This window comes from Daktulosphaira vitifoliae, unplaced genomic scaffold (assembly GCF_025091365.1).
Source record: "Daktulosphaira vitifoliae isolate Bord-2020 unplaced genomic scaffold, ASM2509136v1 Scaffold_3, whole genome shotgun sequence".
Lineage (NCBI taxonomy): Eukaryota > Metazoa > Arthropoda > Insecta > Hemiptera > Phylloxeridae > Daktulosphaira > Daktulosphaira vitifoliae.
The window spans coordinates 19,478,106-19,503,564 of NW_026099574.1; the positions used below are offsets into that span (position 1 = coordinate 19,478,106).

The window sequence follows — 25,459 nt, forward strand, 5'->3', positions numbered from 1 at the left end:
GTGTGAAAATTCTCGATTTTATTATTTATATTATATTTAACTTTATAATGCTATAACTTATTGAAAAGTTTATGGATCCACACAATTTTTTTATGAGAAATAATATTTTTTAATAAACCCTTTTTCCTTCGACATACTTTATCTTAATCAGAATATTAATAAGGAAATAGCAGATCAAGTAGCTTTTGGAATAAAACACCAATTTTTTTAAAATTAAACACTATCTAAAGATTTGCATCGAAGCGTTTATTTTTGATAGTGATTTTAATCACTGTCAGATATCATTATACTTGATCCAACTATACCACGGCATCACTGTGCCGCGACCCCCCTGTGCTGGGTTTTTTTTTATAACTTAAGATCTATTAAATATTTTGTATTATTATTTTTTAAAATAATTTTCACAATTTTGAATAACGCAAAAAGCATTCTTTTACTAATTGTCTCAAATAAGAAAAAATAATAAAAAATGTTTTTTTAATATTTTTAAACTTTTAGTATAACTGTATTTTAGTTATTTTCTAAGACCTTTTTTTAAGAATTTTTAAAAAAAGTAACACAAAATATTTGATTTTTTTTTTTTAATTACCCTATTGCACCTTTTATTGAAACAATCATGAATCTTAATCATTATAATTAAATGTTTTTTTTATAAATATGTAATTAATATATACTAATTAATTTATATATACATACAAATACAACATCCAGTGATGTGGTACCTAACTTAGTCTAATAATAATAAAATAATATTTAAATTGTAAAATAAGTATTTATAAATTTAAAAGTACCTTCTCAGCTTCGCATCAAAGTTAAAGTCAAATCATTTGACGCGTTTTAGACGACTTAGTTATTGGTACTGTCTAATAGTTGAATTGCCACTAGGTTTTCATGGTTTTCTAACATTGATATATGTCTACGTGTAAACCGAGTGACTTCATCTGCTACGGTCAGGGCCGGATTATGGTTATGATATAAGGGGGGCTATTACTTTTAGTGAGGCCCTTTTACTAAAAATAGGTTTTTTTTCAGATTTAGTTATTTGTAATAAATATATATTAGAATAAGTTCAGTTTATTTTTATAAATGAATATATATAAATACACTTTTAATCAAATCATTTTTTAAAAACTTTTTTCTGGATTTTAATGCAGCAAATTTTCTTACAACATCTTCAAATGAAATATTCATTGTCAGGTCACATTCTATAGAAAGTATTAATAGAGATGTCAACCTTGATTCAACGGTATTTATTTTTAATTATTGATAGTGCAGAAAAATATCGTTCACTTTCACAATTGATGACTGGTATACTTAAAAAAATTCGGAAAGCAACATAAATATGTGGGAAAACGCCCGAAAGATTATCTTCAACAATAAATTTTAACATGTTGATTGGGTTTTTTTATTAATTTTTTGTTTTCCAAGACTTGACTCTAAAGTATTGACTCTAAATTTATTTCTACCTTTTAAACTTTCATGACCTGTAGTACCATCTGAATATGTTTGAATAATGTTACGTTTATTTTTTCCTCCATCAGACCATTCTTTACTAACTGAGAGACTCAATATTTTTGCTTCATCTTCAATAGCGTCAAAATCATTTCGAAGTTCATCAACAAATTTTACCAACGATTGTAGCATACTATTACCAGTAACCATATCAATTTTAGTTCTTTGTAAATAAATACTTGTTACATTAAATCTGCCTAATACACGTTTCCAAAAAATAGTCATAAAAGCTGTTTCTAATATTATTAACTTTTTCTTAATTGAATCGGCCTCGTGACGAGTATCAGCATTTTCATCCATATCTTTAGAAATTTCAGTTAACGTGTTATATACCTCTTCATAGTTACCAGCTAATGCTTCTATAGCATCATCACGACAAGACCATCGTGTACTTGAGATGTTTTTTAATGTCTTACTATTTTTCTACTGTTTCTTAATAATACATCCCAAAAAATGCATATAATTTTTGAAGAATTGAAAAAAAATTAATTGCTTCTAAACATTCTTTTGCACTGCAATCTCCAACTAAATTCAAAGAATGAGCAACACATGGGACATAAAATGCTAAATCATTAATTTATTTAATTTGAGCTTGCAGCCCACAATATCGCCCACACATATAGGCAGCATTATCATAAGTTTTCGCTCGACAGTTGGCAGTATGAATACCACTTCGTTTGAGAAATTCCAAAACAATCACAGCTAAAGCTTCACCTGTGTGACTATGAAAAGGAACAAAACCAAGAAACCGTTCATGCACTGCACCATTTAAACAATAACGTATGATAATCGACAGCTGATCAATATGAGCAGGATCTGGAGTTGAATCAACGACAATACCAAAATACTTTGATTTGATAATTTCTTCAACTATGTGATCAAATACTTTTAACGACATGATACCAATAAGTTCTTCACAAATTGTTTTTGATATGTAAGACACACTACCTTTGCCTTTGTTACCATAATTTTCAATATGTACTTTTAACAAAGGATCAAATTTAGCAAGCAACTCAAGTATTCCTAAATAATTACCATTATCCGTTACTCTAATTACTTCATGACTACCTCTAAATGCAAGACCTCGTAATGAGATAAAACGAATAACTTCAACAACACGTTTTAAAATATCTATCCAATAGCTTTCTTCTATTTCTAATTGTTTTATTAAATTTTTATTAATATTATTTTTATTATTCAAACGATGAAGCCATTTCATCGTGCATACTTGGTGAATGGAACTGCTTTCATGACCACTAATTTTTTCATCGCTCTTTTTCCAATTTTAAAATCCATTTTTTACAAAAGGATTTAACACAGATCTATTATCACTAAATAACATACAGACAAAGCAAAATACGTTGCCTGTTGATTCAGAGTACATCAACCATAACCATTCGTGTTTCTCTCCATTTACCAAAGTTCGTATAAAAAGTTTACTAGAAAAATACCTTTTTTGATTATTATATTTTTGCATGGAAGCTGAAAACCCGTTGTCTTTATTTTGGAAATATGCTAGTCCTAATTTTATACATTCTTCTAGGACAGCTTCACTCATTTTCGGCCGCAATGCAAGATCTTTGTTAATTTCGAACTCCGTCAACATTTTCTATTTATATTTATTTTATACAAAATAGTTTTAATATTTAAATAAAATTTCTTTTAATTGTTCATAATATAAGTCATAATCAAATAATTTAAATTAATTAAATTATATTTACTTCATTAGTGTTTGTGTGAAATAATGCATCAATGCTTTTATCAAATAATTCATCAGCGTTTGTGTCAATTTCTTTATTCATTTTTGACTCCAATTCAGTATTTTCTATTGGATGAAAGTAATTGGATAATTTAGGAATTTTTGCTTCCCCTTCTTTTTTAGTTTTCTGAATTTTTCGTTTAAAAGCACCAGATTTATATTTTCGAGGTGACATGATTATTAACCTCACAAGAGCAACTGTCGTTTACGTTAATATAATCAGAACTGAGAAGTACGGTTTTTTATTATAAAAAGTGTGTGTGGTTTAAAAACTATTTATATCACAATATTAAGTTAACATCGCATTTCTCAAAAATATATGGTTTAATGTTGATAGATTGGTGATACCGATTGGTAATAGTGTGTCGTCGCTCATCGACCGGATATTTTTATCGCATCGGCGAATCGGGAGCACATTAGATTACGAGGATAAAGTATTGAGAGTCAAACACACAAATGCGATAAGCCACGGACATTATAATTAATTGTGTGTTGGTAATAAAGTATTAAAGTCCATTTTCAAATTTCATAAATTTGAAAATTATAAATAATTCTTGTATTTATTTGATGCCATTTTAAATGAAAAAATCCAGTCAAGACGTTAGGGCCCCTTTAAACTCGGGGCCCAGGGGCTATATCCCCCCCTTGATCCAGCCTTGGCTACGGTTGACAACATCATATCACGTTGAATAACATAATTTCTATCATTTGGGAAGTCGCGATGATCATACGAAGAGCGATATTTTGACAGCGTTATATAACCCCTGTGTTGGACTTACTGGCACAAACCCTACAATTGAATTCCGTTAGTCTAGATGGATTTTATGATTATTACGTATAACAGTCATTTGTTCTTTAGTGATAGCTCAGAATGTTTTCTAATTAGACAATAGTGTTTGAGCAGTTTATCTTTTATCTGCAGTCTTTTCTAGCAAACATGGTAGTTCCAGTTAAAGCATATGAGGTGCATCGTTCCCAGATATTTAGCTGAATCATTTTGTGGGATAATTTGTTGATTTAAAATTATAGGAATTTCGCATGTTTTACGTTATGTAAAATTTACGTGTATTGACTTTTCATAATTTCCCTTGATCTTTCAAAGTTTCACGCATATAGAAACCGCCCAATCACCATCCGTTGATCTATATGAGTTGTTTGTATTTCAGTATCATCTGGAAACATAGCGGTTGTTAGGTTAGTTTTGTTGGAATGTCGGCTGTGTAAAGTAAATATAATATAGTATTTAATACTCTACCTTATGGAACTCCAGCTGCTGTATGTTTCCAATCAGTTAAAGACTTTATCAAAAGTCTGGGCTATGTCAAGGAATACTCCGCAATAATATTTCTTTGCTTCAAACGCGATACTTATTACGTTTGTAACACGATGAATTTAATCTATGGTTGAATGTTTGTTTCTAAACCCAATTTGATGATATGGTATAAGTTGTTTTCTTCTATTAATAGTTATAGGCGCCTTTTTTCATTGTTCTAGAATATAAAATGAGCGTATTATAGCATTGTAAATATGTATTAGATAAATAGTGGCTTTCTTTGATAAATATTTTAGGACATGAAAGCTGATTTCAACATAACCCGGTGACTTTTTAAAGTTGATATTTGGATCGATAGTTGCTTTTGTTTAATGGTTGATATTGTACTTAATCAAGTTCAGACTTTATGTCGTTTGGTTGAAAAACATGTTCTAAATGAAGAGCCTATACTTGTGCATTGTCCATACCACTACGTGCCCACGAACCATCTTCTTTCATTAGGAGGCATTTAAGCCCGAGGACTTTTCATTTTTCTTGTAGTCTTCCATAAAGAGTAATCGCTAGAAACTGTAAAAGATAAACCGTTCAAATATGTTTTAAATGTATTATTTTTGATTTCTTTGATTATTTTACGAAGTACTTTGCATAAACGATTCAGTTTTATCTGCTAAATAACGTGTTGTGTGCCACTTTTTTGTAGCTCTGCCTTTTTGCCGAATAAGTTCTTTTATCTCTGCTGAATAAATTATCTCATGATATCTTTGCAAGATTCTGGTGCAGCTCTTTTGACACTTCAAAAATATCATAAGTTGATTTATACTAACTATTTTTTCTATGTCATTTACTGTTTTCAACCGTTTGGAAAAGTAACACGAGGTAGGTGAAATGAGAAGGTCAGTGACAATAGGCGAGGACGTGATTGGAGAGGTGGAGAGTTTTAAGTATTTAGGGTCAGTTGTGCAAAAGAGTGGTGGTATTGACGAGGATGTAAGACACAGAATTAAGTGCGGATGGTTGAAGTGGAGAAAAGCGTCTGGCGTCCTATGCGATAAAAGAATTCCAATGAGGCTGAAAGGTAAATTTTACAAGACTATAATAAAGCCAGCTATGATATATGGTTCAGAGTGTTGGGCGGTTGATAAGAAAGTAGCGCAGAGAATGAGAATGCTTAGATGGATGAGTGGAGTGACTAGAAAAAATAGAATAAGAAACGAGCATATAAGAGGGAGTATAGGTGTAGCGTCAATTATAGATAAGATGAGAGAAAATAGACTTAGATGATTTGGTCATGTTATGAGGAGAGAAGAATCGGAAACTGTAAGAACAATTATTGAAATGAATGTTGAAGGAAGAAGAGGTAGAGGAAGACCAAAAAAGAGATGGAGGGATGCTATTGAATGCGATATGAAGACAGCTGACGTGAGCGTAGATGATGTGGGAGATCGTGTCAAGTGGAAGTTTGGGATAAGGGTGGCCGACTTCAAGTAGTTGGGATTAAGGCGAGGAAGAAGAAGAAGAAGAACCATTTGGAAAGTATAATAATTTTTTTTTAGGGCCATTCTAAAAATATTCCATTCTGTCTGTTTATTTTTAATATGACATGTGAATTAGTGTTAATAATGCAGGAATGTAATCAGACGACAGATCTATCAGCTCTTCTGCTAGAACATTATTAGAAGAGTTACTTTTAATTACAAAAAAATCTTAAGATCAGAAATTTTATTTGAGTCACTTGGACAGTAAGTTGGTTTTCTAGTAGAAATAAACTCAGTTCTGTTATAATTAGCTGATTTTAATAATGCATGTCCTTTGGCGATCATTAGTCTTAATTCCCAGTGAGTATGTTTAGCGTTATAATCACCACCTACAGTAAAATAGTTGCCTAATGGTTCGAAAAACTCATTGAATTTATTAATGTTAATGCCTCTTCAAAGTGGACAATAAATTGACGAAACTGAGAAATCATTATTCTCATTAATGACTCTGACTTTTGATGCTTGTATGTGCATTGCTAAATTTTTTTTAAGCTTAAAATGTTTGATGCATTGTTTTAAAATAACTGCTGTACCACCACGTGCTTTATTGCTTGGGATTAAGGTAATATAAATGTTATAATCTTTTATTCTTAAAAGAGTCCATGGGGTAAAATGTATCTATGATAGCTTAGAAGGCTTACGTAATGTACGATTAATTTATTCTATTTATTATGATTTATAGATTTAAATTGGTTGCTTTCTAACTTATCAAATTTACATGTTATATTTGTTAATGATTTTGTTGTAAGGGTTCATCAAATTTCCATCAGAGTTGAGTCATCATATTCAACCGGCTGTAATGGTTGTTTTTTTAAAAATAACGTTATTTTCATTACAACTACCAATTATTTTAGCGTAGAAAACATTTGATGTTTAAGTTTTCGCAGGTTTCTGCTGAAAACCTTGCACTGCAGTTGTTTTTTGGTAGGGCTTTTTCTTCTGCTTTCTTATAAGCTGAACAGCCTTTCCAATTGGCGGTGTGAAATTCTCCAAAATTGACACATTTTAATTTTAACTTCAACGGTTTTGAGTAATCTTCTGTTTTATGTTCTCCACCACATTTTGCATAGATAAATTCTTTATAACAATAATTTTGAGTATGTTCAAAGACTTGACGATCCTTATACTATAGCAAATTGTTATTTTTTTTTGGAGATTATACTTTGATGATAACATAAACTAATTAAGTCGTTATTTCTTTATTGTTATATCGATGATCATGGTATATGCAAAATAAAGGTAATTTTACTATTGTTTTTTCATTATTTTTGTCATTAGGATTTATTTTTTTCCTAATTTGAATCTAAGTTATATCACTTGCATAATGACCATTATTTGCCAGGAACCTTTTAATTTCGTATCTTTTAGTCCCGGGTTGTAATCCTCTGATTAAAATACGATTTATATTTGTAATACCAAATTTAATTTTTTTTTTCGAGTACTTTTAAAGTATATCTGAATCAATGTTTGTCACCAATCATAATTTTAATATTACCTTTAGCAATAGTTTTTAATTGTTTCTCATCATCTATGACTTCATCATAAGTTAAATTAGAAATTAAGTCGTTGATATTTGTTACACCACATGTATTTATTGGATATGATTTATACATTTATGGCGCAAGTTTTAATAATATTTTTCTATTTCTTCTACATGTTTTTTTGGTAAACTAAATGAAGCATTAAAGCTACAACCCTGTTGATTATCAATAAAATTTTATTTTTTATTATTATTATGTATGCCACTCACATGCTGATTAACTTGCTAATATTCCAAATGTTCAATGCCCATTTGGAGTACCATTAAGAAAAATAATTCGTTTTCACTTTGTAGTTGAGTCAAAATATTTTAATCAATTGCAATTTAGTTTGGCTGAGTAGTTATACATGATTAATTATATATATAATGTCATTATACATTAGGGTGACCCTTAGCTACATGAGAGGTTTTTTTTTTTTAATATTACAAAGTGCCACCCCCTAGAATTATTCCAATACATGAAAAAATAAATTGTACAAAATTTGGAGACGATTGGTCAACTCTAAGACGGGCCCCAGGGTTATTTTTAACCCCCCAAAGGTGATTTTTTAGTTTTTTTTTTGTCTATCTCAAAAACTTTAGCTTTTGCGAAAAAGTTTAATTGGATTTTTGTGTAGGTATACAATTTTTCTATAAAAAGTATATATACAAAAATTTNCTCGCTAATTCTAGAATATTCTATACCCGCGTAGGTTATCTATGGCGTTATCGAAGTTTCTCGAAGGTTTTTGATAACGAGAACATTCGAGAATATTCGTTGCGTATGTTTTGGTCGCTACAAATAGTTCATTGTAAAAACAAAAAAAAATTCATTTAACCGTTGTTTTTAATTTAATTTTCTATAAATTTTTAATTCGACATTTTTTCTATTATTTACTATTCAAAACCTACAATTTTTTAAATTTTAATTTAAAAAAAACACATCAGAGTAAAATTAATACCGTCTCAACTTGACATTGAAGCTAAAATAATGTTAACTTATAAATTTATGTACAATCAGAAACTATATAAACTTGTAATAAAAATACATAATGAACGAATATTATTTAACTCTTTGATTGACAATTCAAATTGGCCCCGAAACAAAAAAATATTCAAAGAATAAATGGCCTTGGCCATCCAACGAGTATGATGGATTGGGCCAGGAATTTTAAAATAAATTCCATGTAAAGGTGTTTCACCAAAAGATATTATGACCAATTCTAAAAGTTCTTTAAGGTTATCTCGAGGATGGTATTTTTGTAATTGTTTAAAACTAAATTTCAAAACATTGTCTTTTTTTGTTTTTAATTTTTCTAAAATCGTCTTAGAGTTGACCAATCGTCTCCAAATTTTGTACAATTTATTTTTTCATGTATTGGAATAATTCTTGGGGGTGGCACTTTGTAATTTTTAAATTTTATAAATAAGGGGCACCCTATTATACATATCTGATGTTAACAAAAAACAGCGACACGATTCGTCGCGTGCAACTTCACCTAAAAATTTGTTGATACACTGAACACTTTTTCGTAATAAGTAAAAACATTTTTCGTTATTAAATATTTGTTAAACAATACGCGTAAATTCGACACTGTAAATCGGAACATACTTGTTAATTGTTAAACAAATGAATTACAACTCAAAATATTTAATGGATTAAAAGTTCTTTAAGATGTTTAATCCTGGCTCGACATTATTTATATTGGCTGAATTTCATGAGATTAGTAATTATTACTTATTTATTTTATTTTTTTTTTTTTGAAGAGTTGATTTTATTCTTTCCGGTATCTTAGGTGTATGTTTAAAGTAAGGTCTCCTTTTATTTTTCAAATTAAATAAAATGTATGTACAAAGTTTGATACATTGCTGGAATGTTTGAGACCTTATCTATATTTCTATACATAAATACTTACTTGGTATTTGATACAAAAAATATAAACATCGATTTCATAGAAATAAAAAAAAAATTTTTATTTGATTACAACAAATTATAATTATTACTTTAAATTAACAATGCTCGTGGTTAATTGTTTAATTTATATTATTAAAATTTATTTTATGAATCTAATCTAATGTGTCAATTATCATGCATAAATTTTAAATATATTAACTGAAAAAATCCCTTACGTTAAAATTTACTACACAGTTTCCAAGGTTCAATAAATTGTAAGTTAACTATTGTTTAATGGTATTAATTGAATCGTTATTCGAATCGATATGATTCTATCATTTATGTCTTGCTGTATATAAACTTAATTAAAATTCAATGTTTTAAGTAAAATGCTTAGATTTTTGCAAAATACTTTTTATTTAATTTGTAAATGTCATACACACTTTTATGTAATGAAGACTTGAGTTTGCAATCATTTCTCAATAAGAAAATCCCGTTAAAACTTTTATTTAAATAGTACTTTAAATATCCGTTATGGTTTAGTGTAGATATTCTTTCGAAGATTAATTGTAATTGAAATCATATAAATAATTAAATAAATTAACAATTAAAAACATACATTTTGTTTATCAATTCTAGTTAAATCTTTGATTACTTATATAACAGAATAAACGTTGTTCTTTACTAAAAACAGTAAAAAATGTGTGCATAAAACAAATGTCTTATACTAGTTTATATTTGTCAACAAAAACAGAAAAATATTTACTAAACAAACACGTCAAATATTTAATTTTTTTTTCCTAAAAGCAAATAGTTTATTATATTTTGAGATAATATCCATTTGTGTTATATATTTTTATGATTGAAATTTATAAATATTATTGTAATAATGTTTCTTACTGAACAATGACGTAGACATTTATAGAGAGAAACACTTTTGTAATAGTATCCTTTTGTATAATAATTGTATTTAAATTTTAATATATATATATATATATATATATATATATATATATGTATAATAATAAAATATGAAAGTGAGAGTCTAACTTCTCCTTTTTTCCTCTTGAAAACGCTTGTGTCAATTACTGCTAAGTAAATCTATTTGGTCTGTAAAATGTATCAGGATTAAGTGATTTAACGACTAAAGAACGATACCTTTTTCTGATCTAATAAATAAGGTTTATACCATAAAGTAATAGGTTGAAGAATTAATGTGTTTTCATTATGACACAATTTTGTCAAGATAAATACAGTTAGACAAATTCCAGTTTTTGAAAATCAAAATTAAATTCCTCGAGTTTTAACTTTCTAACCATCTTGCATTTTATTAAGGTACTCACGTTGGATTAAAACATTTTGGTGATCGTATGTCTTTTATAACATCATTAAATGTTGAAACTTAAATAAAAACTGTACTCAATCAAAAATGTTTGAGTTAAAAGATAAACAAGGTTTTCTTTAAATATTCCTTGAAAGAATAAACGGATTACTTTGAAGTATTTAATAAATGTTACATTTTATAGTTACTCTTAAGTAAACAATCACTCTTTTATATATGTTTTATTAAAAATTTACCATAGACTTTGCTTATCATTTTATACGTCGATAAAGTTAGTGTAATTTAATTTTATAATAAAACACATTTGAAAGTACTACAAAACTCATACGATCAAATATTTATTTTGCATAGCCAGCTTCAAACTCAAATTCGGTCGATCTAAAAAAAATCTGTTTTGGAAGTGTGTAATTACCGATAAAACTATACATGTTTTAATAAATAGTCGGTGGTTAAATGTTTAATTTACTAATTAATGCTAACCGCCGGCTTCAATAAATGTTGTTAATTAATTTCATATCAACTACAAACGATTATAGTCGATTTAGAGTGTATTTACAGTTTGTAAATAATAGAGACATAAAATTATTATACAATAAAAAATGTGTGAATATGCGTTAAGTAATAAATCAACATTTATTTATATATTTGTTCACATAGGAATATTTTTCTTACACTAATTATAAATATTTTACCTGAAAATTAAATGTAGTACTATTTTTATTTTATTTTATTTTACATATACATAAAATATACAATTATTTAATCGATTTATTTTACAATATATTCGCAAACTTGTATAATGATAATTTAGTTATAATTACTTTAAAATATAAACAGCCTTTTTGATATAATAATCAATAAGTATAATATACATTTTATGTTAATTCAATGCTCGTAATAAACATACAGATTCAAGCAATCTCAAACTATGCTGGCTCATAGAATTACTATATGTTAAATAAAATATATCTTGAATAGTAGTTGGCTGCTAATAATTTGTAATTAACTATTGTTATTACTATATTTTATTTATTCGTTTCTGGCCAAAATACTTGCATCGGTTAGCAACCATTTCATGTATAAGAGGCTGTATTTTCTTTTACCGTTGATACATTTTTGTAATTTGTTTTCAGTTCAATACGTTTTGTTTTTACATCCAAACTACAAGAAAGATTATGACGGCTTCTCCTAGCCAAGAGCAATACGCTCTGGAGATGCAGTTGGTTTTACTCGCATCCAACGCCAAGTATTTTGAGATGTACCGGAAATATCAGTGGCTATTTCTTCGGCGTTACTTCAAGACAATTGGCGACTTCGGCAAATTATCCTTCGCTGTTGATGTCCGTGAAATTTCCGATTTCGCCCATTGGCAAATTCAGAGCGAACGTGTTTCGAACCAGCAACTGCCAGTGAAAGACATTTTTCAGCTCGTCGTCGAGTTGTTCACTAAACCTAAAAACGCGCTGCAATTGTTATGTCCTGACGATGAAATGCGCTTCATGAAAATGATTGTATCGAACGATGACAGCTTGTCGTTGGAGACATTCGATGGGTATCAATACTACTCAGTTTTCTCCGTAGGCGCTAGGAATTCTCTTCAGTTCGACGAACACGACAAGCGTTTCGTTTTAAAAGGATGTCGTATGAGTGATGTCACTTCCTATCTGCTTACCAAGCGCGAGTACGACATAAACGCGACGCCGAAGTTATCGAACGCGCTTAAGATGTCCCCAGCCGTCAAGTGTACCGGTAACAACAGACTGGGCGATGAACTTAAGGCAGTGGTCGTGTTTCGCGTGTCGGAAGGATCTTGTTGTCATGAACCATTAGAGAAAAACTCGAGGCCTTGTTTTTTATTGGTATTTTCCAAGACATCTAGAAAGGCGATCGTTAAGGACAAACCGGTAATGCGAGTAAAACCAACTCCCAGAGCTACGAAGCCGCTGATTGCACAGCCTAGACGGTCTGAAGTTCTTGATCAGCATGTGAGTGGAACGAGTCGGCCTGCCTACTCACATTTTGCAGTACTTAATGATCCATCCCAAGCACACGACTTTTATCCTACCTATAGTCTTAGTGAGATTACTTCATGGATACTAGGCAACTGATCACTTATACAAGTGCATGGTGTTAATATAACGTGTGCTTGCTATTGAGAAATATCTCATTATGTTTTATCTGTGGAAGCGAAGATATGTTTTTTTAACTGTTTATCACATTTTTATTCTATTTGTTATTTGTTGAATAAATGTTGTTGTCAAGTATATTGCTGTATATTTTTTGTATGTTGTTATATAGAAATATAACAATGTTCTTGGCATCAAAATATAATAATTTATATTTTGTTATCAAGAACATTGTTAACAATTTCAATATGTTTTTATGTATATTATTTTGTTATAATAAACGTTATTAATAATATATCAGTCATATTTTTTTTTATTATTTATATAATATATACAACTAAATGTTTCCGTAGAGTGTAAGATTAAATAAATTTAAGTAAATCAGTCAATATAATTAAGTCGAACTTTATACCGTTCTTTTTACAACTATATAATATAATATATTATATTATATATAGAGTGACTTAACCAGTAAAAGAACAGTTAAGAGTTTTTCATTTTTCTTAAATTCTTTGTTAATTTTTATTTTGATGTACACTCATACAGATAATAAATATTTGTTTTCTGGAAAATTTTCTATAATTATAACGTAAAAATGATATAATTAAAATACTATAAATATTATAATATTATTTATGTTAAATATTTGAATTTATCAGTGAATGAATAATTAATGATATAAAATCAAATTGTTGTAATAAAATAAAACTCAATTTAGATATTTTCTTTTTGTAAAAACTACTAACCGGCTACAATGGTAACATGTTACAATTTGTTTAGAACATTATTTAGTAAAAAACTTAGTTGCATTCGTTCACTAGTAGTGTTCATTTATTGGTGATGTTACCCTACTATATAATATTAATTGAAAATCATATATTATATGATTTTTAGCTTTAAGACTTTCTAATTTTAGAGAATCTCGTCAAAGATTTTCAGACTATTTTTCTAGTTAAAAAAATGGGAAGCTTTGATATATCTTGTATCAATGAACACCATTAATCAACACAACGATTTTCTACGTTCCATTCGCCAGTGCAAAAAATTGCTTACACTTGTTCTTTATACGTAATGATAAACGAATATTTACAATTTATAAACTGTCAAATCAACTCTCAAATACGAACAATGTTTGTTAGGTAAGGTTACATTAAATATTTTTAAAGGTTTCTTTTTTTGACGAGATATCAGCTGTGTATCTAAAAGAAGTAGTTGGTGTGTAGAGAAAAGCCGACTTCTTCAAATTCGATTTTTATTGGGCATTTTTGTTTTTTTTTTGTCTATACATCGTATTTAACATACACATTTGTGCATTTTATGACCACATTTTATACGGTAGAATTGGCACCGATCCCCTAGTGCATATATTGCCGATGCAAACATATATTAGTTGGCGTTAGGACACATAATTTTGGGTGATATAGCCAACATCCAAGAGCGCTAATTATAGTTTGTCAGTAATTATTAATTTAATTTTCATGATTTGTCTTTCTGTAAAATATGTATTTACTTTTTAGAATTTAAAGTAAACATATTAAACTTTTGTTGGCCTCGTTAAAAAATATATTTATTATTTTTAGAGTAAAATAATTGTCATACATTTCGACTTGGTATCTTTATAACTGTTGTATAATAAATGTATTAATAATACTACTAAATACTAATAATAATACTTTAAATAATACTAATTTGAATAATATAAATATTTTATTTGATTTGATCTTTTTGCATAAATTTTATGTTTGACGCAACATTAATCATAAATGTTTTAGTTTTATATTTACTATAAAAAGAAGCCCAACAATGTTAGACTAACATTGTTAGTCGTCAATATTCAAGTGTTGCTAAAGAATTTTTTCAAAGACATATAAAAATCAAATTGAAAAATATGTAATGTAGAATGAACCTTTTTTTGTGTACACAGTAGCGAATTTTCCAGTTAAAAAAATTACTGTTATTATTTCGGCTTCACTCGTTTAGTATTTAGGTAATTTCTATATTTTAGTTTTCTTATCACGTACCAAGAAAAATAGAATTCTAAATGTTGAGTTTATGAAAACTACGAGACATTTATTAAGCGCAAAATGTAGTTAAAAAACCTTCTTAAGCTGAATATTTAATTCATATTGTATCTCATAATTTAGTCACAAAATTATGAATTTATATAACTCTATCGTTTTGTATAAACTTTATAAAGCATGAACACATCACGGTAAGTTTATTTCAAAGATATCAGCTATTGTAACTTGCAATTCGTAGACAATTTAACAAAACAAAACATAGTTTCGTATAAACTCCTCAAAATTTGATACATTTTGCGGTTCTAAATTATATAGTAGTGGTTTTGATTTATGGCAGACTAGTAGAAAATCATTAGTCTTTGTTTTTGACCTCTGAGCCAAGCAAAGGATTTTCTAATAGAAATGGTTTATTTGTTACAAGATTATTTTGAACTGGGTTAAGTGATCCTAATCATATGTTGCTGAATGAAATTTTCCATATCAAATTACGTTGCTCTTCTTGAACTTAATCGTGAAAATGGTCTTAGGAACTATTTATAAAATATAATCCGATTATATTTTATAATAAGGACCTTTCATATGTTTTATAATAAACGTATTAACTTAATTAAAATTTTTTTGTATAATTTACAACTTAGTGAAAATAATATTTCTCGGGATCCTATTGTTATAAAGTTCAAGGAAAATGATATAAGTTAAACTATTCATATAACATATATTTTATATATCCTCAGGCTGTCAACGGTTTTTAATGAAATATTTAGTCAATTTAATTGTGAAACAGTTTTCTAATTAAAATTTGTAAATTAAAATAAGTTTCATTTATGATCTGTGTGTACCTTACATAAAATATTTTGCAAAAACGTATTATATAATGTAATGTATAATTAATTAAAAAAGTCTTAAATTGCATTATAACTTTATATTGTACATTATATACCGAAAAAAAATAGAATATAAATAAAATATTTTGTTTAATAAAATTAAAATTTATACTTAATTTGTACGTTTTCTTTTTAAGTCATATAGTTATATATTTTGGACATTGAAATTTTTTTTTCATATTTTATTTTTTTAATTGTAAGATACTTACTAAATTTAATTAATATTAATGAGGAAGCTATAGATATAATCAGAACTAAATGTTTCTATTTATGAAATAAATACGTACATTTTAAAGTGCAATAACCATCAATTTAAAAAGACTTTTATAATATAAAAAAAAATTATCATCAGTCTTTGTCTTATTGTATTATTCACACTTCAAAACTTTTTTAATTTCATTTGGCCAAAACTTTTCGAAAAAAAAAAAATATGTCCATCATAATCAGTATATAATAAAAGTTGATCACTTGTGACTAATATTACTTAAATATAAATTATATTAATAATATTTAATTCAAGTATGTGTTTAGCGTTTATAATAGTAATATTATTCTCAAAATACACGTATCCATGATTTTCTAATAATTTTTTGTGGCTTTTTAAGTTAATTTTTTTTAGTTTTAAATTAAAATTTTTAATATAGTTTTAATTTTAAATATCATGAACAAGTTTATCATTATTTTGTCACTTTTTATGTATTCAATTTTTTGTAAGTAGACGATTAGCGATAGTGAATTTCATTGTTCAACGTAATAAAACTATTTATATATTTATTGATTTTAATAAATTTTTACAAAAATCATTACATTACATATTTTTACATTAATGATTGAGAAATAAGATAGCTATGAGGTAAGCACAATTTCACTACATACATTTAAAAAAAATTTAATATATTTTAAAATGTATTCCAAAGTAAAACAAATGGATTATTTTGATGGAGGAGGGTTCAAAGGAACATTTTTAACCCCTTAATTTATATTTTTTAGTTTATTTAAAATGACAATGAATTATTCGGACACCAAGTAAAATATGTTCTAAATATTAAGATGAAATTTAAAATCAATTCATCATCAATATATTTATATCCGATTGAATAACACTACTAACGTCATTTAACTTATAGCAAAAATAATTTTGTTTCTGTATAATAACATATCTTTATTTTTAAAAAGTAGTATGATTAAGTTTCATTAATTTAAATAATCTTGCGCTTACATAAATATAATTAGCGAAATTCTGTGCTTGACATCTGACAAAAGTAGAAAATTATTGTAAACCTACAATGCGTTTAAACTAATTAGTTTAAAAAAGAAAGTAACTTTACTAGTAAAGTTATTTTCTTCTCCTTTCCAAAAAAAGTTACTTTCTTTTAAATTTAAAAAAACACATCTGGTGTGTATTGGAAAAGAGAAAGAAATGAAAAACGATTTGAAGATTAATAAAAAGGTCTTGCATTCAATAAAAACATATCTTTAATGACAAAAATTTCTAAAAATATCCCACCATTTGAAATTATTAAGCATATTTCTTAAAAAGCTCTCAACATTTTCATATACCATAATGTAGTAAATTATGTCATTGACTTAAAAAAAGGGAAATTAATAGAAATACTATTAAGTTTTAACATAATTAAATAAAACTTTAATTTTTTAAAAAAATTTACCAATGTAACTGTTACACGTAATTTTCGGAATTCAATATATAATTGTCATGTTAACATTGAAAATTTTAGGTAGTAAAATAATAATAACGAATAATGTACTTTTTATTTTAAAAGTATATATTTGCTAGCAAAGCATTTTCATTTTTTCATAATAATAACAAATTAATATTAGATTTATTTTATGAACCATAGTTATTATCAAGTTTATTTAAGAAAAAATTATCTCGAAGAGTATATTTTATGGGTAACTTTCGAAATTTAAATGGAAACCTATTATTAATATTTTATTTACTATTAAATAAAGAATAGTCTATGAAAAATTTTAACTAGCCGATAATTAGTTTTGTATTATTACTTATTGAATTAATGTAGTTTTTAATTATAGGCTAAGGGGTGCGCAACTTAGAATAATTATTGTCTTTGCGTTACTGTAAAAATAGAGCGTTGCTAAACACTACCTTACTCCTCAATTTGTCTAAATCATTAGAATCAAAATACTTATATCACAAAAATAAAAAAAAATTTACAAAACTGGTTATTAACTAATCAACATTTTATTTAGACCATTCTCCATTTAATAGTAAAAAAATAATAGAATGATCCCATTGAACTTTAGAAAGTTATTCCTAAAATCTATCCTTAAAATCATTTTTTTCTTATAGTAAACTTGATATTTATTATATTTTATAAAAATAAATAAAATAATAATTTGTACATTTTTATGATAATATAATTATTTAACAAAAAAATGTTAAAAAATTATAAATAATGTTTAATCTTGTAGTTTTATAAAAAAATTTAATAAGTTCAGTTAAAAGAATATAAAACTTGCATTATCTTGTACTATTTTCTTGATAATTTCTTTTTACCTATTAAATTGTTTTTAAGTATTCAAAAAAACTTTGGATTTATTTCTATATTTTTCATAGTTACATTTTGTAATTGACACTTGTGTCTTACATTTTTTCTTTCTAAATAGGTCCACCCTAGACTTGTATTATATTCAACCCTATTCACTGTACAATACACTTAATTATTCTTAATTATTGTGAAATAATTTTTTTCATGTTTAAAAAACATGAACTCTAAATTAATAATAAATAAATTAATTAAATATTTCTTTAAAAATATCAATTTTATGAAAATGAACGAATAACTAAAAAGAAAACAAAGTAAATAAATGTTGTTAGTTTGGATATCATAAAAATTACTTATTATATTTATTATTCGATGAGTATCAAAATAAAACGCAAAATATTGTCATTATAAAAATAAAATATAATGTTTCAAGGTGTATTATCTAAATAATATAACACTATGTAGCCAATTGCAATAGAAGCCAAGACAGATTAACATTAAAAATAAATAAATAAAATGTGTATATATTAAAAAACTAATCCATTTGGAAACACAATAATCAATTTTAGTGTGTATTTAGTACATACCACTACATAGTTCAATTAGATAGCGATTTTAACTACTATTATTATACAAATTTTGCAAGTGTGTAAACAATTCTATTTGCATCTTCGATTTATTAAAATAGAAGATCGACCTCTAAATAATTAATTTGATTACCTAAAATGTAATTGGTTAGTAGAGGTGAATATGAAATTGATTATTTTTTCGTCAACTTGTTTCTTTCTATCAGTGAACAGTTTGAAGGGTTCAAATACTTATTAAAATTAATTTTACACTAATTTTCCTTTGATGTAACATGTGTCACATACATTACATGTGACTAATATTATAGGACAATAATTGCGCCATAAGAAATAATCGCCGCGTGACTAGGACACCAAACACCATATCGTATGTATTGAAAATATGCACGATTAAAATTTCGTACCAGGAATTCATGAGGTATATTTAAGACCGGCGCTGGTATTTCGTTACCATTATCAAAATATACTACCAGGAATGTATGAAGACTAATGTATACAATATATGACCGGTGTTTCAAGAAAACGTCCAATAACATTCCAGCAATAATTACGTGGCCACCAACACAAGCGTGTTGGACGCCTCTGAAATTTGTTGAACGGTCATCGCACGCTTTTCAGGTGGCCATCAATAATTCAATAAGACGATGCGAATGAAACCTGTCAATGATTCTCATGAATCCCTGGTACCAAATTTTACAATTTTATCTGAAACTTTGTGCTACTAAGTTGAAACAACTTATATTTTTGCATCATTCAATTGTTTTTTTTTTTGACAACTTTGTCGGAACAGTTTTTAAAACTCGGTTAACTTTAGTGTCGTATTTTTTACAGAGAAGGTTTCCTTTGTTAAACTCGTACTCTCATAGTGTCAAATACAAACGTTATAGTTATTTTTCAAAGAATAATTTTAAATAACTAATAAGTAGTTATTTAAAAAAACATAACGATGTTAAAAAATATTGGAACAATTTACACATGACCCTAAAAAGCAATTAATCTTCACTCTTCAAAAAAATTCAAATTTCCGTGTATTGGAAGTTTTTAACGTTTACAAATGTAAGGGAATATTTGGTTAAGTAGTAGTAAAAAGTTATATTTGTGTACGCATTTTTGACACTTTAAGTCAAAATTACACTACTGCGTCTAAAATGACATGTATATTTAAAATGCTCTGACGTAAAGGAATTTTCCGATTATTTTTTACTGTCTTCTTTATTGCTTACTATGTTTGTTTATTAATAAAAATAGTTCAACTAAGTATAATGATTTTACATGCACACAAAATAAACGTTATGAATTTAAAGACATTTAAAAATTGTTTTAGTCATATAATAATGGTTATTTTTTATTCATCTCGTATACTTGACACAATTTTTTTATACCATCATAACTTAGATTGGGTTGGATATTTCAAATACTACATAGGGAAATATTTTAATATAAATATTTATAAAATGAACGTCGCATCAAATAATTTATCGGAAAGAAACTAAACTTATACCTTTATTAATATAACAAACTTGTTTATTATTCAGTGTAATTCAGATTCCAGAGGTATTAATTAGCATTCAAAGTACAGTTTACTTATTTATTTTTACTTTTAATTTTAAAAATCAATAAAGTAATCTAAAATGTTTAAGACTTTGGGAGTATAAAAATAATAACAATTTTGTATTTATATTGTTTCAAGATATAAAATATTCTTAAGCTTAACTAGATTAAGCTTTTAATTAAGATTTTAAATCAATAAAAAGTACTTTTACTATCATTTTTAAAGTTTTACTTTTTAATAAATAATCATTTTTAGGATTACGTCAAAATCTTTATAAATATCTATATTTTCTTTGATAAAAAGTCTTTGAAAAGCAATAAAGCCGATACTTCATTTTAATTACTTTTCATTAATATTTTATATTGTGCTCCTGTTGAAAAATATCTTATTTTCTTTTATATTTGAATAATTTAATATTAAAACTTATTACTTTGATATTTCTTGAATGTCTTAAAATAAATTCGTGTAATATTAGCTTATGAATTTTTTGTCCAATGATAAATAGATATTTATTAAAAATAACAGAATGTTTCTATATTCGTATATAACCTAAAACATTTAACTACTAAAAATTGTATATTTTGTGTTAATTTTAAGTGTTTAATAACTTAATTTTTTGAAAATTTTTATAAATTCATAATCATTTTATTAGGGTATTAATAACAGCTACTAGTATAATATTTAAGATTACAAATTTTTGATGAAAAAAATTTTGATATACAGTTAAAATCCTAATTACATTATCGTAAATATTAATTTTACAACTTCAATAATAATATCAAAATCTTATATATTATTTAATCTTAGATTATGATACTAATATTTATTAAAGAAAGACGAGAAACTATATTATAAATCATTTATGTTTTATGCAATACTGAAATATTTTAATCTCATCTTTAGGAATAAAATGTATGGGAAATAAATTATGTAAATGTTCATTTTGAAAAAAATTATAAAATAATTGTTTCGTCTTGAATTATTTCAACAAAAAATATTCAGATACTTTATTTGATAAAAAGACCCTAAAAGAGATAAAAAAAGTTTTTTTAAAGAATTTTATCTTGTTATATACTGCTGCCGTTGTGAATCACATTAGAAGTTTCTCATAAGTCACCTATCGTTATATTTGTAGGATTCTACCTGACTCAATAAGAAAATAAGAGATAATATTTTAGAGTTCAGATAGCACTAAAACAAAAGATGACCGCCATGAATTAGATTACTACAACCAAAAGATAACATAAATAGGCAGTGATATTAAGTTACTATCAAATTTTATAAGACCAATAGTTTATAGATGCGAAGCGTAAGTAAAACTTCCCAGATAGGAAAATAGAACAATTAACTCAGAAAATATATTGTGTACTAAACTACACAACAATTATTACTCTTCATTAATTTTGACATAAAAGCTTCACTTAATTGTTCATATATGTTATTTAGTAATAATCTGTAATCATTTATTTTTTTATTATTAGTTGTATGGCTCTACTCACATAATCTTTTAGTAGTTAACATTATAGTTTCTTATGTGGATATAGTAAGTATAACAGAATACAATTATCTACAAATTATTTGTTTTTAGTTTCATGAATTATCTTATTTTTATCAAATTAAATTTTAGTGTTTAAGATACATATATATAGAGTGTCTCAAATTCTTGACATCTTTTTAATAAGTAATTATTACTTTCTTAAACTACGTTTACATTACTTTTTTTATTACTTACCAGTAATAAGAAAAAAATGTTTTTCAATATTCCAAAATAGCTATTTTTTAGTACCTTTATAATATAAAATTTTTAATGAATCTTAAGGTAAAATACTCATTAGATTACAAGCATTTTAATACATACAGTGGGTACACTGAAAAAACTTTTTGGTAAAATTAACAAATTTTAATCAATTTTGAATAATATTTTTTTTTATTAGTTAAACAATTTATATTGCTGATTTAAAATTTTATTATTAATTTGATCTATTTTATATTTTTCTAACAGTAATAATGGTTAAATTAATAAAAAAAAATATGATAAATAATAAAAAAATATGCTATTTAAATATGTATGTTGCCGTTTAAAAAAATGAAGTTGACATCTTTTTAAGTTATAAGATATATTTCTAAAAAGTAACTATTAGCTGACAAATCAAGAATTATATGCAACTAGAAGAAATCAAAAGTAATTTTTCCAAAATTGTATTTAATTTGCAATTAGTCGAGGGGTTAATAATAAACTTTGTATATATACGATTTGAACAAATCTAACTGTTGATATAATTAATATTTTACTATAATTTTATTTACAAACTATTTTACTGTACTTAAAGCATATTTATTTTTAATAATAAAAACAAATTTTAATTTATAATCTTTTTAGTTTAAATAGTCTAAAACACCAAAATATTTAAAATTTCTTAATCTTAAATCTTATGGGACATTTTAAATGTTTTTATTTGTTTAATTATGTTTTAAACAGGATTCCTTTTTTAAAACATGTTTTGTATCAAGTCTGTTTCAAAATAGCTTATTTTTTTAGAGATTTTAAATAATTTTGCACTTTTATGCAAATTTAATTTTATATACCTCAAGTTGTAAAATATAACACTTAAAGCTTGTTTATTCGATGGCAATTTATTGCCTACAATTTAACTTGTAACATTACCTACTAAATAAATTTTATCTTGTCTGGGTAACTTTATGCTGCATGAAGCCATTATAAAAATTTATTTGAACGAAATAAAAAATGTTTTGAATGATTTAAGATAGGTATTAAAATTTCTTATAAACTAAAAATTGATACAATAAAATAATAAACACAAATTACAGAATAACATCACTCTACAATACTATTTTAACTTAACAGTGTAATCAATACATTGTCACATTACAACAACAATTAACTATGAAATTACGTTTATTGGTAGAATAATTTTTATTATTATATTAATATATAATTTGATGCAACGTGTTTACCTATTGCTAATTCTTAACCGATTGGGTTGAAAAATTCTTGATAACTTTATATGTATTAAGATCATTTTTAAATTTTTTTTAGGATTCGTATTTTTAATATACGTTATTTAATTATTGAAAATTGTTTAAAAAATTTGTTAATTTTTTTAATTATCAAAGAAAAATGTATTTATTTATTATTTATAAGTTTTCTTTATAACCTGGTTAGATAACACGTAAAACAATTTTTTCTACAAAGTTATAGAAAAATAGTTTCAAACGACTTTTACATGAAAGTTTTTTTTATACCTTGAACGGTTCGTCGTATATATTTAAACTGTCGAAATTTTATCTTTAGACATAGATTTATGGATCTTTTGACTTTTAGGGGGTATAAACATTTGACTTATGACTTTTTTGCAAATAACATTTTTTAAGTAAAATAATTACATATCTAATTTCCTTCTTATAAACTTTTATGTAAAAATATACATTTTGAAATAAAATTAAATAACTGAAAAACTACCCTTATAACCGAATTTTCAACCCTCCAAAGTCACGTGTTAACGTCAACTTATCGGAACTAAATTATAACAACTTATTTTTACATTTAGTAGAACAAGAGTAGTTTGAATTTTGAAAATTTTCATTTTAATAAATACCCAATCTGTGATAAGTACAACTATATGAATTAAAATGATTGTAAGAGTTAAGTGCTTATACTGAAGTTATAATCAACCAATTAAAATGTTTATAAGAAAAACTCATAAAGATTACTAAATTTAAATTTTGAAAATATTAAAAAAGAACATTACTTTATTATTTCAAAACAATAACAAAATATGCTCATAACGTATAATCAAGTAAAGTAAAAATTATAAAAAAAATATTACAACAAAATGATTATTTGTTCTAAAATTACAAGGGATCTCAGTTAGATCTTTTCCTACCTATATATACATTTATTAGTATTATTATATTGTAAAAAATGACAATGTAAAAAATTGCTTCTGAAATACATCCATTAGAGTAAGAGTATATATTATATTAAAAGGTAAAAGAACTATTAATGTGATTTCGTGACATGTTATTTAATACTTTTTTTGACAAACTCTTAAGTACTTTAGAACGAATAACGCGTAGAAATTACTTTTTTTACCATTTGGCCACCTATTAACTTAAAACAATTTTTGAAGAAAATGTTTCCTTTAAACTTATATAAATATTTAGTAATCTGTTTAAATAGTTATTATTTATAACCTCGTTAGATAAAAATTAAATTGTACATAGTAAATATATTTTAAAATAATAAATTATTTACACGTTCAGTTCAGTTTTTACATTATTTTTTGAATTATGATAATACAAAATTTTTTTATTAGTAATAAATTTATCTAATATAATTCATTTATATTAAATAATATTAATTAATATCATTAATCAATAAATGATTACTAATACTTTATAGTTTTTATCTGTCTTTATAATGGCTATAATTATTGAAGTTACAATCTTTATTAAAGACAGATTAGCCACAGTAATATAAGACAGTTAGAATACTATTTTAAGTTCAAAGTGTTTTTAATTTTAAGGAAGCTTTATATGTTTAATATCATTATTACATCATTACATTTTATTTTAATACTTCAGTGTAGCGGAAACAGTATGGATATAATTATAATTTATATACATTTTTGTTTTTGCAATTATTATATAAAAAATTCTCACTTTTAATTTTCTTGTAAAATGGGCAAATATTTCACTAGGAAATATATTTTTCATTATTATTTAGTTTCACAATCACTGACATCAAAATAAACAGGCACTTTATTACCTTTATGGCAGTATTTTCTAATACTCTGTTATATATTATAGGCATAGATCAAACGTAAATATATTCTTAGTAAAGATGGTGTAAAACTTCATAGTTTACTATGCTTAATTAAACTAAATATATTATATACGTGTTAGCTAC

At 25.7% G+C, this 25,459-nt stretch overlaps 1 protein-coding gene across 1 annotated transcript in view; it reads left to right on the forward strand.

The window, feature by feature from the left end:
• LOC126901628 (uncharacterized) overlaps positions 1-13,052 on the forward strand; it is a 19,563-nt gene extending 6,511 nt beyond the window's left edge. Inside the window, exon 2 of the mRNA XM_050678251.1 lies at positions 11,968-13,052. Coding sequence (XP_050534208.1) covers positions 12,010-12,942 — 933 coding nt within the window. The 5' untranslated portion in view covers positions 11,968-12,009 and the 3' untranslated portion in view covers positions 12,943-13,052. The remainder of the gene's footprint in view (positions 1-11,967) is intronic.
• The last annotated feature ends 12,407 nt before the right edge of the window (positions 13,053-25,459 follow it).